We start from the raw sequence: 15,729 nt of genomic DNA on the forward strand, positions 1-15,729 counted from the left end.
TATTATGTCGTCTTCAGATCGGCAAAGGTATACTAACGCACTCCTATTTAGGGAAGGGAGAACCCCTTCTGGTGTGTACTTGCGGCGATCATCTTACCGTGGTACACATCTCCTTACAGAGTGTGTGGACCTGGTCGATCTGCACCGTAGGCTTACCCTCCCGAGTACAATCTCCCTCATCCTGCAAGATGACGAGCAGTCAGCAGACCTCGTCATCCGTTTTATGAGGGATAGTAGTCTTTTTTATCGTGTGTAATGATGTCATTTGTGCTAGTGTATTTGTGTTAACTTCGCTTTTATCGCATTGACTTTAGTTTGTGTTGTGTATTTTAATGTGTTATTTTAATTTCTAACTTAAATTATATATATATATACAGTAAAACCTGGTTAATTCGAAGTCGTTGGGACTCAAAAATCGGACTTCGAATTACGTGATTTCGAATTAACCGCCAATTCGCAATTCAGAAGTACCAACCCTTGCTGCGTTACAAAATATTCTAAGGCCCATTACTGCATGCAGTTAACCTTGATTCACAGTTTATACCTTTCAAATGCCATGAAAAAAAGAACTATTTCCAAAATGTATCCAAGAAGGTGCATTTGCAATATTCAAGTAATGCACTTGGATATCTCACTGGCAAACATAACCTCACGCAACGAAAGAAAGAAAAAAAGCACGATTCAAAGACGGGGAGAAATCTATGCTGGCTCCCATGTGCAAGTGCTTTATTCATTGGATTATTATACTGTATGCATTTTAGATGCCTTGTATTTACACAGAAAGTACCCGATGCCCTTAAAATCGAACTTTCCTATGACTCTATCCTTGTATGATTTCTCGCCATGGCACTTCTCTCGTACTTCAGAAATGTAAACACTTGCCGCGTCACAAAGTATTCTAAGACCCATTAATACGTGCAATCACCTCGAACGCCTTTCATATGCTGTGGAAAAAACTATTTCCGAAATGTATCCAAGAAGGTGCATTTACAATGTTCAAATAATGCACTTGGATAAATCACCGACAAACAGAACCACACGCAACGAAAGAAAGGAAAAAACAATTCAAAGACGAGGATAAATTATGCCGGTTCCCCTCTGCAAATGCATTATTTTTTGGATTTCTGTACTGTATGCATTTTTAGATGCTTTGTACTGGCATGGAAAGTGCCCAACGCCCTTAAAACATTGTGGCTTATCGAACTTTCCTTTGACGAGGGGATAAAGTTTCTCGCTTCCATGTGCATTGCAACGCACTACTAATACAATGACCCCCATCCCCCACCCTTGTACGATTCTTCGGCTGGCACTTTCTCCTTTAAAACCGTAAGACCACTTGGGCTCGCACTAAAATAAAGCAATGCAGTTTAATCTACAAATGAATGTACAGAAGACACAAGGCTTGAAAATTTGCCTATGCAGGGTGGAAATGCAACAAAGGCGCCTTTCATGTACGAGAAGTGTTCAAGGATTACTTCACTTCAGAGGCTGGATCTGTTCCATGGCAAGAAGAGAGAATCAATAGGTTACATGATGGAATTTTACCTAAGATGGTGATATAGGCCTACTGGGAGCCATACATGTAAAAATATTGTGTGCGCGCTATTTGTAAGGTTTGGTGTTCGGTGCCTACGAATTTTATTATATAAGTCACGTTTTTTTGTCAACTGTCTGTATCGCCAGTGTTCGCGGATTCTGTTTTTCCGCATACTGCCTGTTGCATGATATTTCGGCGTTCCTTAAAAGGTTGAATACAAAAGAATTCAGATTTCATTCAACTTAGCAATCACGAAGCGCACTGTAGGCCCACCGAAGTGAGTGTAAGTGCGGAAAGCTCCATGTTCCGGAACACGCGTTCTATTATGACGCGGATAAATTTCAAGTTGAAATTACTCTGTAACATACTATTGTTTTAAAATGTAAAGGCAGTTTTGAATTAAAAGTCTGAATTTCAGTAACGGGGCCGACATTGTACTTCGAATTACGAATTATCCGTATTTCGAATTAAACAATTTAAATAACATGCAAAATTGTATCTCATGTTTCCGGGAACGAGAGGTTCTTAGAATTAGGCGGGATTTTGAATTAACCGATTTCGAATTATCGAGGTTCTACTGTATGTATGTATGTATATATGTACTTTCAGGCAATGCCTTATTCCTTTTTTACCTGTATTTTCTATTATTTTATTAGAAAATAAGGCATTGCAAATTAGATCCACTGCTTGTTTTAATCTCATAATCATTTTTTTCACCATTGTTTTTTAACTCTAGTCAATAGATACATTTTAAAATTTTAATTATCATATGTCGTCCATCTCGTTCCATTAAGGACCTTAGATGTTAGGCCCCTTTAAACAACAAGTATCACCATCATCATTTCTTTTTCTCCACTTGGGACCCAAAAATATTGGGATGTGTAAATTATGCAAGGGTGTTAATTATGCGAGAATATATGGTATAAAGTTTTAACATTTCCAGTTCAATATTCTGGGTTATTGTTTATGGAAGTAAATTAAGTCATGGCTGTAGAAATTAATTTAGTGCAAATAACATTTATATCTATTGTTGTTTTATTGGTTCATCCTCCTTTGTTATTGTGGTTTGTTTTGTTTACTCATTTTTCACTCTGTTGTTCTAGGTTAATAATTCTGGATGTAAATATTCCAAAGATGGAATCAAATGAACAGGCGGACTATCTTAGTGAAGCTGTCGAGTTGGCAATCTTTGAAATGGAAGGATTACACGGGGATGGCCTTCTAGATACTGTTGCTCATTCCTTAGATGTGACATTACAGTGTGTGTTTCAATACATGTATAAATCATGTCATTGTACTGGAGACAGTGGTACTAAACTGGTCTGGGACAAAACTCTTCAGTTCTACAATAATTTGTTACTAGTTTTTGACAAAGTCATGCTGCCTACAGACACTACTCAGCATGTTCAGTTTCTGTTGTTTTACTTGTGTAGTTTTGATGGGACTTTGCTTGAAAGTTTCCTGAACTACCTGTGGGACAAGGCACTCATGGAAGAGGAAGATCTCGTCATCAAACAAAAGTCGGTGGCGTATCTTGCAGGCATGGTTGTGAGAGCAAAGTTTGTCTCTGTCAGGTGAGTTCAGTTTAATGGAACTGTACTGTTTTATTTCTAAGTATAATATGTGTGAAAAACGTGTAGCAGAAAGAAAAAAAAACCAGAGGAATGTATTGCATTGAAAGTTATATATTTGGGGTAATATAAATTCGCAGTGTACATCGTGTAAAAATCTGTATTAAACCACGCAGAAAATAATCTCTTATTTTAAGACTGTTATTTTCTCTTACTACGGCAAAAACTACACCCTTGAATTGCAATAACTCTTCAATTATATCAAGGACAGTATGATGAGTCACACAATATGTGATAGTTTCCAGTGCACTAACAACCCCATTAAAATACATGGTAGTGTTCAACAGCTGACCTTCATTGTCATCTTCTTCCTTGCCCAACTGCGGCTAGAATGTCTTTAACAATTTAGCTGGTCGTGGGCTCCATAGCATGATGTTCTCGTCAACATCTGTGTATTTATCAAATAGTTCCTCTTGTCCCAAAATGTCCAATTTATCACTTCCGAGAAGATTGTCATCAACTTCATTGCGCGAGTCTTTGCAATCACCAAATCCTGCTTTACGAAAATAGTTGTGTATGGTTAATTGCACAGTCATTGTGTAGAAGCTGCAATGCAATGCATCCCATGTTAAAGGGAGTCAAGCGTTGAATATTTGTGCAGTTTTGGAACTACAGTTACACTGATGTGGAAAAAATGAAAGAAAATGAGACAAAGATATATTGTGCTAAAGCGTCTGATATGTATGCAACCGTCACGTCATTGATTACTGTAGAGAAAAAGGCAAAAAAAAAAAAAAATATACAAGTAAACTTCCCTGTAAAACATGGATCTTTATTGCATTTTTCTTTCCTATATCTACACAGCGGATGGTGTGTTGCACCAACATCTTGTAATAGTTGAACACAAAATTGCATATGATCCCAAGGTCCAGTGGTTGCATTTCACTCATGCAACTTGCACAGAAAAATTCTAGTCACATTTCTCAGTTACGATGTGTTAAGAGAGAGCAGTGTACATCTGTTCACAAGGAGGAAGTCGGCATGAAATATGTCTTTGGGGACATATATCAGTCCCTTTAAATGACTTTCTTTCCACTCACATACAGTATTAATGTCAACCACTCTACTTTCATCACACACGCACTACCTGCTAATTCCATGCGTAACCTTAAATTTATGTACCCAGCCTGACAAGGCATGAACATTTTCTATACTAAGCCTGATTGCTAGTTCAATAGTTTTTTTGCCAAGCATAATTACACTAATAGGGATATTTTCTGCTCTGTGCTGCTGGAATCACTGCATAAACCTTCTTCAAGACATTTGTATTTCCCTCCTCAAATCATCATCATCATCATCATCAAATTCTCACTCCAGTCGTCTGGGTGTGGTTAACAAGCCTCCTCCGCTCCTTTCTGTCCTTCCACTTTTCCTGCTCCATCACTTCCGCCACATCCCATCCAGCTTCTCTAATGTCCTTTCAAATCTGATCCATCCACCTTCTTGTAGGTCTTCCAACTGGTCTCTTTCCCTTAACTTCTCTTTCTAATTCCCTTCTTGCTACCCATTTCTTTCCCATTCTTTTTACATGTCCGAACCATCTCAGTCTTGCTTTCTGTATGTTCTGTACTAACGGTTCTATACTTAGCTCTTCTCTGATTTTTTATATTTTGAATTCTATCTCTTCTTTTCTTTTTAACCAATGTTCTTAAAAATTTAATTTCTACTGCTTGGATCTTACTATCTTGTCTCTTATTAGTTACCAGTGTTTCTAGTCCGTATGTTACAATTGGTATGAAATAGGTACTGTTTATATACAGTAGAACCACGATCATACGTTCCCGGAAACTACGTTTTCCCAGATTTATCGTTCAAATTACGTAGTCCCGCAAGCATCCTAATTAAAACCCATTGTAAAAATCCCGCATTATCCGCTCCTCAGAGAAACGATTTCTTGGATCAACCGCCCAGAAATGTCAGTCCCATCAACGCTAAATCCTCGATCAAGTATTTTTCAAGAAACTGTATCTCACGAAAGGACGGCTACGGCATACTTACGGATCTTGGTGTTAACGTCCCGTCATTACGATAATTAGAGCAAGTACTATGCTGGAAAAGCGATCGCGGTGAACTTGCATAAGGGACCATCGCATTTAGAGAATACTCAGATATCATAAAGCAGACAGTGTCTACATCAATTGGAAGGAGACAGAGTGCATTTCAACAGCTCTACTTGAAGACGGAACGAGTTTTCTCAAACGTTTGTACTTTTAAAAAGTCTGCATTATCGTTAGATGTTTATTCTTTTTACTTTTTTCAATTGTATCGCCGAACGGGTTTTCAGCACTTCCCTCAGGGCACTGTATAGTCACTGGGCTTTCAGGCAGAAATTGAAACTTCTCCTTCTTAACAAAAGTTTAGTATTTTAGTATTATCGTGTACGATTATGTTATCGAGACCAGAACAAATGTTGCACCTTACATACATAAAGCCATTGGGGGGGGTTTGGGATTGCCTGTTACTGTTTTGGTCCTAATATAAGACGGCAAATTTTACGTTTTTGTGTTAAAATGTTATAAAAGCCACAGTAATTTTATTTGCGCATGTTACATTTTAAAAGTTCGTATGATTTCCCACTCGTACTGACGTATACAGCGAGCGTGCTTTCCAGCTGAGCTCAAGGTTATGAATAACTGTAATTTCTGAAGTTTTGATGATATTTTTTCTCTTTCCAATTTGATTGTGATTAGTGATGGGCAGAATTGAATATAATGCATTCAGTAACTTTTGAGAATCGATACTTACTTTCAAAACCATATTCTCGGGTTCAACATAACCTTTAAAAGCCAGTATTGGCCAAATTTAAGCGGTAGAAGATTTCCAGAAACTGACTATGAACAATATACCAGTGACCAAATTATAATGGAAGATTAAAAAAGGGGATTTGGCCATCATGTTGGATGCTTTTGTATTCAGTGTGCTTTGTTTTATTAGATTAGAGAATTAAAAACTACTTGTGGTTGACTGTTGTTTGGCTTGGCGTTATTAGATTTTTTGAAGAGTTTGGCTGATCTAAGTTGCTGAATTGAAAGAAGTTTTCAAGGGAAACTTTTTTTTTTTGCTAGGGGCTTTATGTCGCGCCGACACAGATAGGTCTTATGGCGACGATGGGATAGGAAAGGCCTAGGAGTTGGAAGGAAGCGGCCGTGGCCTTAATTAAGGTACAGCCCCAGCATTTACCTGGTGTGAAAATGGGAAACCACGGAAAACCATTTTCAGGGCTGCCGATAGTGGGATTCGAACCTACTATCTCCCGGATGCAAGCTCACAGCCGCGCGCCTCTACGCGCACGGCCAACTCGCCCGGTCAAGGGAAACTGACAAAGTTTTCCCGGTTAAACTGAATGTAAAGTTTCAAGATTTTTAACTCGCGTATCGATAATTCATCTTTGCAGCCGGCCCGCGATCTAGCCTGCCTCTCACCCAGAGGGCCCGGGTTTGATTCTCGGCCAGGTCGGGCACTTTTACCTGGATATGAAGGTTGGTTCCAGGTCCACTCAAACTACGATTACCTTTAATTAAGGAGCTATCAAATGGTGATATGGCAAACCCGGTCTAGAGAGTCAGGAATAACGGCCGAGAGGATTCGTTACACTGACCATTCGTCACCTCGTAATCTGCAGGCCTTTGGGCTGAGCAGTGGACGTTTCGTAGGCGAAGGCCCATTGGGGCTGTAGTTTGGTTTAGGAGTGTTTGAAAAATTATACATATTTCATTTTTGTGATATTTAGCAAAATTGTTGATGGTTCATTCATTCCCGGATTTTCCGTTTTCCCGTGTTGTACGTATTTTTTCCATGTTCCTTCCAAAAACGGAGAATCGAGATTCCACTGTAATGTTAATTTCGTTCTCTTGGGTACTTTGTCATCGCATAATAACTCTCTGACTTGATGATAAAATGTTGTACTTTACTTAGTCTGTTATTAATTTCAGGGTTGATTTCATTACTTCCATTAATAATGCTACCCAGATATGTAAACTGTTCTACATTCTCTAACCGTTCTGTCTATGATCACTTGGCTTCTCTTTTTCTCTTTTCCACAGTGCATGACCACTTTAAAAAAAAAAATACTAATTACCATGCCAAACTTCTTCAGATTTTCATTCCAAATGTCCAGTCTCCTTTGTACTTCCTTTTCTCCCTTTCACCAAATCATCACATCGTCTACAAATACCAAAGCATTTACTTCATCACTACTGATACTCTGTTTTGCACGTTTTATGATTTCATCCATCAATATAATAAACAATAATGGCAACAGTGCACTTCCTTGCTTGGGACCTTTTTTTGTATAAAATGTTTTAGAGTCACCACTCCCCACTAGTACACTGCTTTTACTCTCATGTTACAACATTTTTATCTTATTAATTAATGATTTTGGTACGTTCCTTTTCAGTAGGCATTCCCATCCATGTTATAAGCTTTTGCCAAATCCATAAATACGAATATGATTTCCTTGTTCCTTTCCAGATATTTTTCATTATCGTTCGCACTGTAAATATGAAGTCTATTGTTGATCTATTCGGTCTAAAGCCACATTGTTCTTCCTCTGTGTTTCTATTATATCCCTCAGTCTTTTGTCTATGACTTTCTCCATTATTTTTAGCCCATGTGATAATAGGGTTATACTTCTATAATTTTCACATTTTTTCCTATTTCCTTTTTTGAACAGTGGTACAATGCTTCCTTGTTGCCGATCTTCAGGTATCCTTTCATCCTTCTTTATGGCATTGAAGGCGCTGTATAGCCACTGTAGTCCAATGCTTCCTGCTGCCTTAATCATATCAGCATTGAATTCATCTTTTCCACTTGCTTTACGTTTGGTCATTGCTTTCACTGCCCGTTCAAGTTCCAACCATGTTATCAGGTTCTCTTCCTTTTCTCCATCTAATATTTCCATTTTCTTATCTCCTCCTTCATCTGAGCAGTCATCCTCATTAGATTTTCGAAACACTGCCATCACCTTCTGAAGACCCTTTTCGTCATGTACTACGGATCCATCTTCCCTCTCTAATGCCTTGATTTTTTCTTGATTTATTCTTTTCGATTTTATTAGTCTGTATAATAGTTCCTGATTTTATTGACTATCTTGCTCAATTTTGTTGGTAAACTCTCCCCAACATTTCTCCTTTTCTTCCTTGATACTCCTCTTTACTTGTAGTTTCAATCTTTTGTATTCCACATGCGACCTTTCTTATTCTCATCCCTCTAATACATTTTTTGCTTTTCCTTATCCATTTTTTTCTTCACCTTGTTCCTTTCTTTTATTTATTTTGTCTGTCACTATGTCTCCTTTCCCTTAACTTTTCCTTTTGTTTTCCCCGCATACCTCAATTGCTGCTCCCACAAATGTGTGTCTTAAAATGTCCCACTCATCTTCTCCACTTCGTATTTCCGTGTTAAGCAACTTCCTTTTTATTCAATCTTGGAATGCCATTTTTTATCCTCCTCCAATTCCCAAATCCTGATCTTTGGTTTCTTCTTCAATACAATTTTAGGAATTTTTACTTGTTTTAATTCCACAATCAATAATCTATGATCACCTTCCATACTTCCACTGGGGATTATCTTCGTATTCATGGCGTATCTTCCCCTTTATTGGTCTTTTATTATAAAATCGATGAGTTTTCCATACTGTCCATCCCAACTATATCGGCTGATCTTATGGCTATTCCTCTTCATAAACCATGTGTTCTTTATTATCAGCTTATTGCTGATACAAAAGTACAACAGTTTCTCTCCATCAAATATATGTACAAATATGTCAAGGTCGCTGCTCGGGAAAGCTCTGACGCCGCCTATATGGTGACAAGGGATAGATGTTAGGAAAAGTAGTCCTTACCAATTATTTGCGTTCTAAAATAATGTCATCCCTCTATTGGTGTATTTACTGGCACACAAAAAAGAACTGTAGAATAAAATTCAACTCCTCATCATCTCCGAAAACTGTAAAAGAAACAGATAGATAGCAAGACGTAAAACCACCATTATTATTAGACCTTTACTTGCTGACATTGTACAACGTGGAGTGCAAAATGGATTAATATATGCCCTTTCCTTCAGATACCCAACTATCCTTGCCAGGTTTGACTCCATGATTTGCCGGACTATGTGGCTCAGATGATTGGTCTTCTGACCCCAACTTGGTAGGTTCAATCCTGGGACAGTCTGGTAGTATTTTAGTATTTGAAGGTGCTCAAATATGTCAGTCTTATGTCAGTAGATTTACTGGCACGTAAAAGAACTCATGTGATACTAAATTCCGGCACCTCTACATCTCCGAAAACCGTAAAAGTAGTTTGTGGGACGTAAAGTCAATAACATTATTATTATTATTATTATTATTATTATTATTATTATTATTATTATTATTATTATTATTATTTCTATATTTATATGAATAATCCCCACATATTTTTTAAAACAAATTGAGGCATGAAATTGGGGTGTGGGCTTTATTTACGTCAAGGTTGGCAACACGCTTTTGGCTCGCCTTGTTTTTTATGTTGAGTGTACAGTTATGCTTTGTGTAACCGCAGATGGTCTCCCGCAAGTCCAACCCCTCGTTCACGTCGAGGGAGATGGGCAGCGTTAGATGTAAGGGAATGCCTGTAAGGGTGAAGTACAGCGGCTAACGGGGCTCTGGTGAAGCTACTGCCTAGTAGTATAGGGAGTTAGTTCTCCAAAGGCTAAGGGAAGAAACCCTGACAGAAAATCAACACGCCGAGGTGCTATAGGAGGCAGCCCCTCCACTAGGCTTTGGGTGGTGTGGGCTAATAACTTGCCCACCCGAGAATCAAGTATTACAGAAACACATACAAAAGTAAACCGGTTGGATATCTCGATGACAACTTTTGGAATTAAAACTCGGACTCGAATTGGTTTCTTGAATGTGCGAGCAATGTTCGAAGCAGGGAAGTTGGAACAGATTTCAAAGGAAATATATCTCTATTGGAGTGCATCAGTTGAGAGATGACATAACGTTGTTATATTCAGAAAAAGAAGATGACCACCAAAGCGGAGTGGGACTGTTGCTTACAAGAGAAGCACGAAAATGCCTCCTTGACTGGAATCCTGTTTCAGACCGCATCATTACAGCACGGTTCAAGACAAGAGTTAGAAATATTCATCTGGTACAGTGCTATGCACCAACAGAAACAGCAGAGCCAGAAGAGAAGGACCATTTTTATGGACAGCCTGGAAGTTATTAAATGTTAAACATTAATTTATTGAAACCACCTTTTCAATACTGGTTGAGTCTTTATGACTATAACAATGTCATTACATTAAGTTTGAGTATGGTACATGTTCCGCCTGGCATTGCAGGCATCATCAGCCATTAATTCTATCTCCAAGTCAGAGCTCTGAGTGGATGCTATTTTAGGATTAATCATAGTCAATATTATTTATATAACAGTGCAAAGGAGTGATCAAGCCGTCCATGTTTTAAAGTTCTAATGTGACATTCTACTCTTGTTCACATTTAATGGAAATATATTGACTGTTAACTTTCATAATGTCGGTAATGAGAACGGCTTGATGCAATTGGGATTAATCATCTGTACATTTTTACAACTTATTGGAGATTAACATGTGCTAGAACTATTCTTAAAAACTATTTTTACACAATTTACATAATATATTCAAACTTATGGTACATTTTGCAACTGAACTGGTCGAACTTGTCTTGAAGTTTCAATGGGATGTCTTACTCATATCCTGTTAAATGGGGAAAATGCTGATACTGGGATGGCATTGTAGTCTATTGAAGTCATAGCATTTAAATATTCTTTTTATATTTGTAGGACATTGAAACATGTTCAGCTTATATGTTTTTTTTTTTTTTTGGGGAGGTCTAAATATTCTATAGATCAGCATTACTTCTTAGAAGATTGAGCATCAATATTTAGGTGCCTTATAGTGGAATGGCAAGAATGCTGTTGGAGAGTTTGATCAAGATTTGTTAGATAACGGTTTAATACATGACCGTATAAACTTGTATGTTGTTTTGTTGTGGAGCTTCTTTTTGAGGTTATTCAGTGTAAGGTTGAAGAGCAGTTCACAGGATTCTGGATGTAGTGTGTGGCTGTGTTGAAGTCTGTGGAACTCTCACACTTTTTTGTTTTAACCTCAAACCTCAAATTAATGGCTGATGATGCCTGCAATGCCTGGCGAAACATGTACCATACTCAAACTTAATGTAATGACATTGTTATAGCCATGAAGACTCAACTAGTATTGAATAGGTGGTTTCAATAAATTAATGTTTAACATTTAATAATTGAACTTCAATACGGTCAATATGAAAATAATCACTTGTAACAGCCTGGAAGTGTCCTGACAAAGATTAAGAAGAAAGAGATCAAAATGCTAATAGGTGATTTGAGTGCCAAGATTGGGAATAGAAATGACAGGATGGAAAGAGTTCTAGGGAAACACGGAATGGGAGTTCAGAATGACAATGGAGAGCGCTTAGTTGAATTCTGCCTAAATAACCATTTGGTGATTGGTGGATCAATTTTTCCTCACAGGACATGTCACAAAGTAACATGGGTTTTGCCATGTTTGCAATCAGCCAGATGTGGAGACGATCCCTCTTAGACGCTTGGAACAAAAGAGGTGCAGATTATGGAAGCCACCATCTGGTAATAGCTGAAGTTAAACTGAAGATTGCTACAGTAAACGGAAGGAATAAACAAAGTGGAAAGAGAAAATTCAACGTCGAAAAATTGAAAGATGGTGAAGTTAAAAAGGATTTTGTAATCAAGCTGAAGAATAGGTACAGTTCACTTGATCTAGGTAATGCAGGAGGAGGCCGAAATGAAACGAGAGTGAATGTAAAATGGGAAAGGATAAAATCAGCCTTCCTGAATACAAGTGAGGAGATATTGGGATTCAAGCAAAACAGGAGAAAGGAATGGATATCAGCCAATACCTGGAAGAAGAGAGAAGAGATATCAAAACAAAGCTAAATCATTGCAAAGTTTAAAGAAAGAAAAGAAGCTTGATAGAACAGTTCACTGAACTGAACTGACAAGTAAAGAAAGCAGCAAGAAGTAATAGAAATAAGATAAATAGCCTAGCAGAGTTGGCACAGGAAACAGCACTTAAAGGAGACTCAAAACAGCTGTCTCAAAATAAATTCAGTCAGCTCAGGCCAATAAAATCCTAGGAAGGTAAGAAGCTTACGAATAATGAAGAACAAATGACAAGATGGAAAGAGCATTTCAGAGAAGTACTGAACCGATTGAGAGAACCATTGGAGGCTAAGATCCGGAAAGAGCAAGCAGGTTTTAAGAGAACACCAATCCTGTATGGACCAAATAAATAGCTTACAAAGTCATGGTACAGGAGGATCAGGGAGACGAAGACTATCAAGAGGTTCTGGAATTGAGAGTGAATATCTATCTGCCGACGAAGAGCGAGATCATAAAGTCACTGAAAAGCTGCAAGGCAGCCAAAGCACCTGGAGTGGATAATATTGTGACGGAGGTGTTGAATGTAGACTATGAGTTGACAGCTGAGATGCTTTTGCCATTGTTTGAAGACATATGGAAGATGGAGACACTCCCAGAGGATTGGAAGAAGGGAATGATAAAACTACCAAAGAATGGGGGTTTGACTTGTTGCACCAACTGGCGAGGAATTACACTCTTGTCTGTATCAAGTAAAGTTTTTTCAAGAATCGTACTGAACCGATTGAGAGAATCATTGGAGGCTAAGATCTGGAAAGAGCAACGAGGTTTTAAGAGAACACCGATCCTGTATGGACCAAATAATAAATAGCTTACAAATTATAGTAGAACAGTCCATGGAATATCAGTCTTCACTGTACTTGGCATTCGTTGACTTTGAAAGAGCTTTTGATAGTGTACAGCGTCAAGCAATCTGGAGAGCAATGCAGGGGTATGGGATTCCAACGAAAATCATCAACATGGTAAAAATTTTATACAGAGGTTACACCTGCCAAGTGGAACATGGAGACCTTTCAGAGCCCTTTCAAATAGAGTCAGGAGTTAGACAAGGGTGGCTGCTCTCACCTTTGCTGTTCTTGTTGACATTAGATCAGGTCATGAGAAAAGTGGTTGAAGGGAAGCAGAGGGGAATACAATGGGGATGATGGATCGTCTGGAAGATTTGGACTTTGCGGATGATATATGTCTATTAACTCACTCATTTAGACATATGACTGAGAAAATGAAAGACCTCGAAATGGAAGCACAAAGGTGGGACTCAATAAACATTGCCAAGACAAAGGAGCTAAGGATCAATGCCAGAAACACGAACCCACTGGTATTAGAGAATGAGATAGAGCTTTTTGTTATTGCTTTTTTGACAACTTCTGTTACCTAGGAAGTGTTATTTCTAGAAGTGGAGGGTAAACAAGGCCAAAGTGGCCTTTGCCCTGCTCTGGCCATTGTGGAGGTCCAGAGAATTAAGAACAAAGACTAAATTGAGGATCTTTGAGACACGTGAAATCAGTGCTCTTCTGCGGGTGTGAGATGTGGAAGATGACTGGAGAGGTAACACGCAAGGTCCAGACTTTCATTAACAGATGTTTAAGAACCATCCTAGGAGTGTGATGGTCAGATATTATATCAAATCAGGAATTGTGGGAGTGTACCCAACAACGCAAGGCTGAAATCCAGATAAAAGAATGGAAATGAATAGGTCACACACTGTGTAAAGGTCCTGACAGCATTCCAAAACAGGCTCTTGAATGGAATCTACAAGGGGCTAGAAGAAGAGGGAGACGAAGGATAACATGGCGTCGAACAGTGGAAGCGGAGGTGGCGTCATTTGGGAAGTCCTGGAAGAGTATAAAAACTGTGACAGCAAATCGAGTCAGTTAGAGAGCTCTTGTATGTGCCCTATGCTCCATCCAGGAGTAATAGGAATTAAGTCAAGTAAGTCAAGTAACCGCAGATGGAATGAAACTGTCCCCATATGCCATATTTAAAGGGAAAACTACTCAGACTTTTAATTATAAACTGCTTTTGCATTTAAAAAAAAAAAGCATTTGACAGAGTAATTTAAATTTAAAATTTCTCTGCGTCACAATAGAACGCATCTTCCGGAACGTGCAGGAGTAGCTTTCCGCACTTTTACTCGCTTTGGTGTGTCTATAGTGTGTTTCATAGTTGCTAAGGTCGAGTGAAATCGTATATTCTTTTGATTCAGCGTGTAACTTATTGGTGAAACACAAAATACTACACGAATGAATAGTCATTAGGATAAGGTATAAATAACGAAACTAGGCACCACCTGCAAACAATTTACTAGAATAATTGACCCAAAGAGCATGACAGAACTCGCTCTCCCAAGGCGATGGTCATCAGGCTGACGATGCTATAAACTTGCTATATAACCTTACCTGTCTACCCCTGAAATTAAATTTAAGTAACATGCCAGGTTTTCACTCCATGAGTAAAAGTTATCATACGCTTAACTATTAAATTTACTGAGAATAAAAGTTTATAAAAAGTCTAATATTACTCACAATAAACAATTACATCTCCATCTTGTCCACTTCACAAACAATTTAATATTTACATTGTACATACATACCTCATGTGGTACACCTTCTAATAGATTCTGCACATATAATTTTCACTCAACATATTAATTAGTAAGGATAAGATGCCCCAACTCACGTTATGATTTAAAACCAGTTATTTTCTAAGTGCATCCCTAACCTAACACAATGCTCACTTCTTAAATCTTGACTTCTGAGCCTTTCAATTTGCCACCATCTATAGGTTGGTTGGTTAATCCAAAACATCACCACACAAGAAATACTGCACCAATTCCCCTCATCTTTATCCAGATTGCAGACTGCTTAGCCTATTGCTGACAATTTAGAAGTAAGCTACGAGATCTTCGTCCCATTTTGACCTCGTATATACACTGAACAAGAAGCACCATCACCATTTGAGAATACCAAGTAATGTCACGGTATGAGGTATTAATGACCATTAACGAGCAATGCACTCTTGACTCGGTAATTGTACAGTAATAAAGCTCCCGTAAAATGCTCATGCAGTACCCACTTCGCGGTATCAATTGTCGTCAACAGTAACTTCAATAGCAATAATCAGCAACTGTAACAGTCATGCACAATAATACCCGATAATAGCAATAAACTCGTAGCATGCACACATATATACAGACTCGCTCCATGCAGCACCGCGTCCACCAAAATCCACATGTTGCAACACTTTAAACCACCTTCAACTGTCTTTATCGATATAGTAGCTGTTTTCCTGATTGCATACACAAATTTAGGTTACACCACTATAAAGAAACATAGGCTAGATACATAATTCCCTACAACCAAATATTCTTCTTAGAATATAATGTTCTTATATCTCAATTCAAAACTCACAAGATATCTATTACTTTATATTAAATATTTTATGAAAACTTCCTAACCTAAAAATTGCGAGTCATACACTCGTACACTTACAAGCGTTTTAAGGAACGCCACACTATCACGTAGCAGGCAGCGTGTGGAGAAGCAGAATCCACAAAGACTGCCGATACTGACTGTAAGTGAAAAAG

The 15,729-nt window shown here is 38.2% G+C and overlaps 1 protein-coding gene across 2 annotated transcripts in view; it reads left to right on the forward strand.

The window, feature by feature from the left end:
* The window catches only part of Tif-IA (RNA polymerase I-specific transcription initiation factor RRN3 homolog Tif-IA), a 164,954-nt gene that overhangs the window by 113,819 nt on the left and 35,406 nt on the right, over positions 1-15,729 (forward strand). For both annotated transcript variants that reach the window (XM_067137780.2, XM_067137781.2), the window contains exon 7: positions 2,641-3,111. In XM_067137780.2, the coding sequence (XP_066993881.2) occupies positions 2,641-3,111 (471 nt within the window). The remainder of the gene's footprint in view (positions 1-2,640; positions 3,112-15,729) is intronic.

Source organism: Anabrus simplex, chromosome 1 (genome assembly GCF_040414725.1).
Source record: "Anabrus simplex isolate iqAnaSimp1 chromosome 1, ASM4041472v1, whole genome shotgun sequence".
Lineage (NCBI taxonomy): Eukaryota > Metazoa > Arthropoda > Insecta > Orthoptera > Tettigoniidae > Anabrus > Anabrus simplex.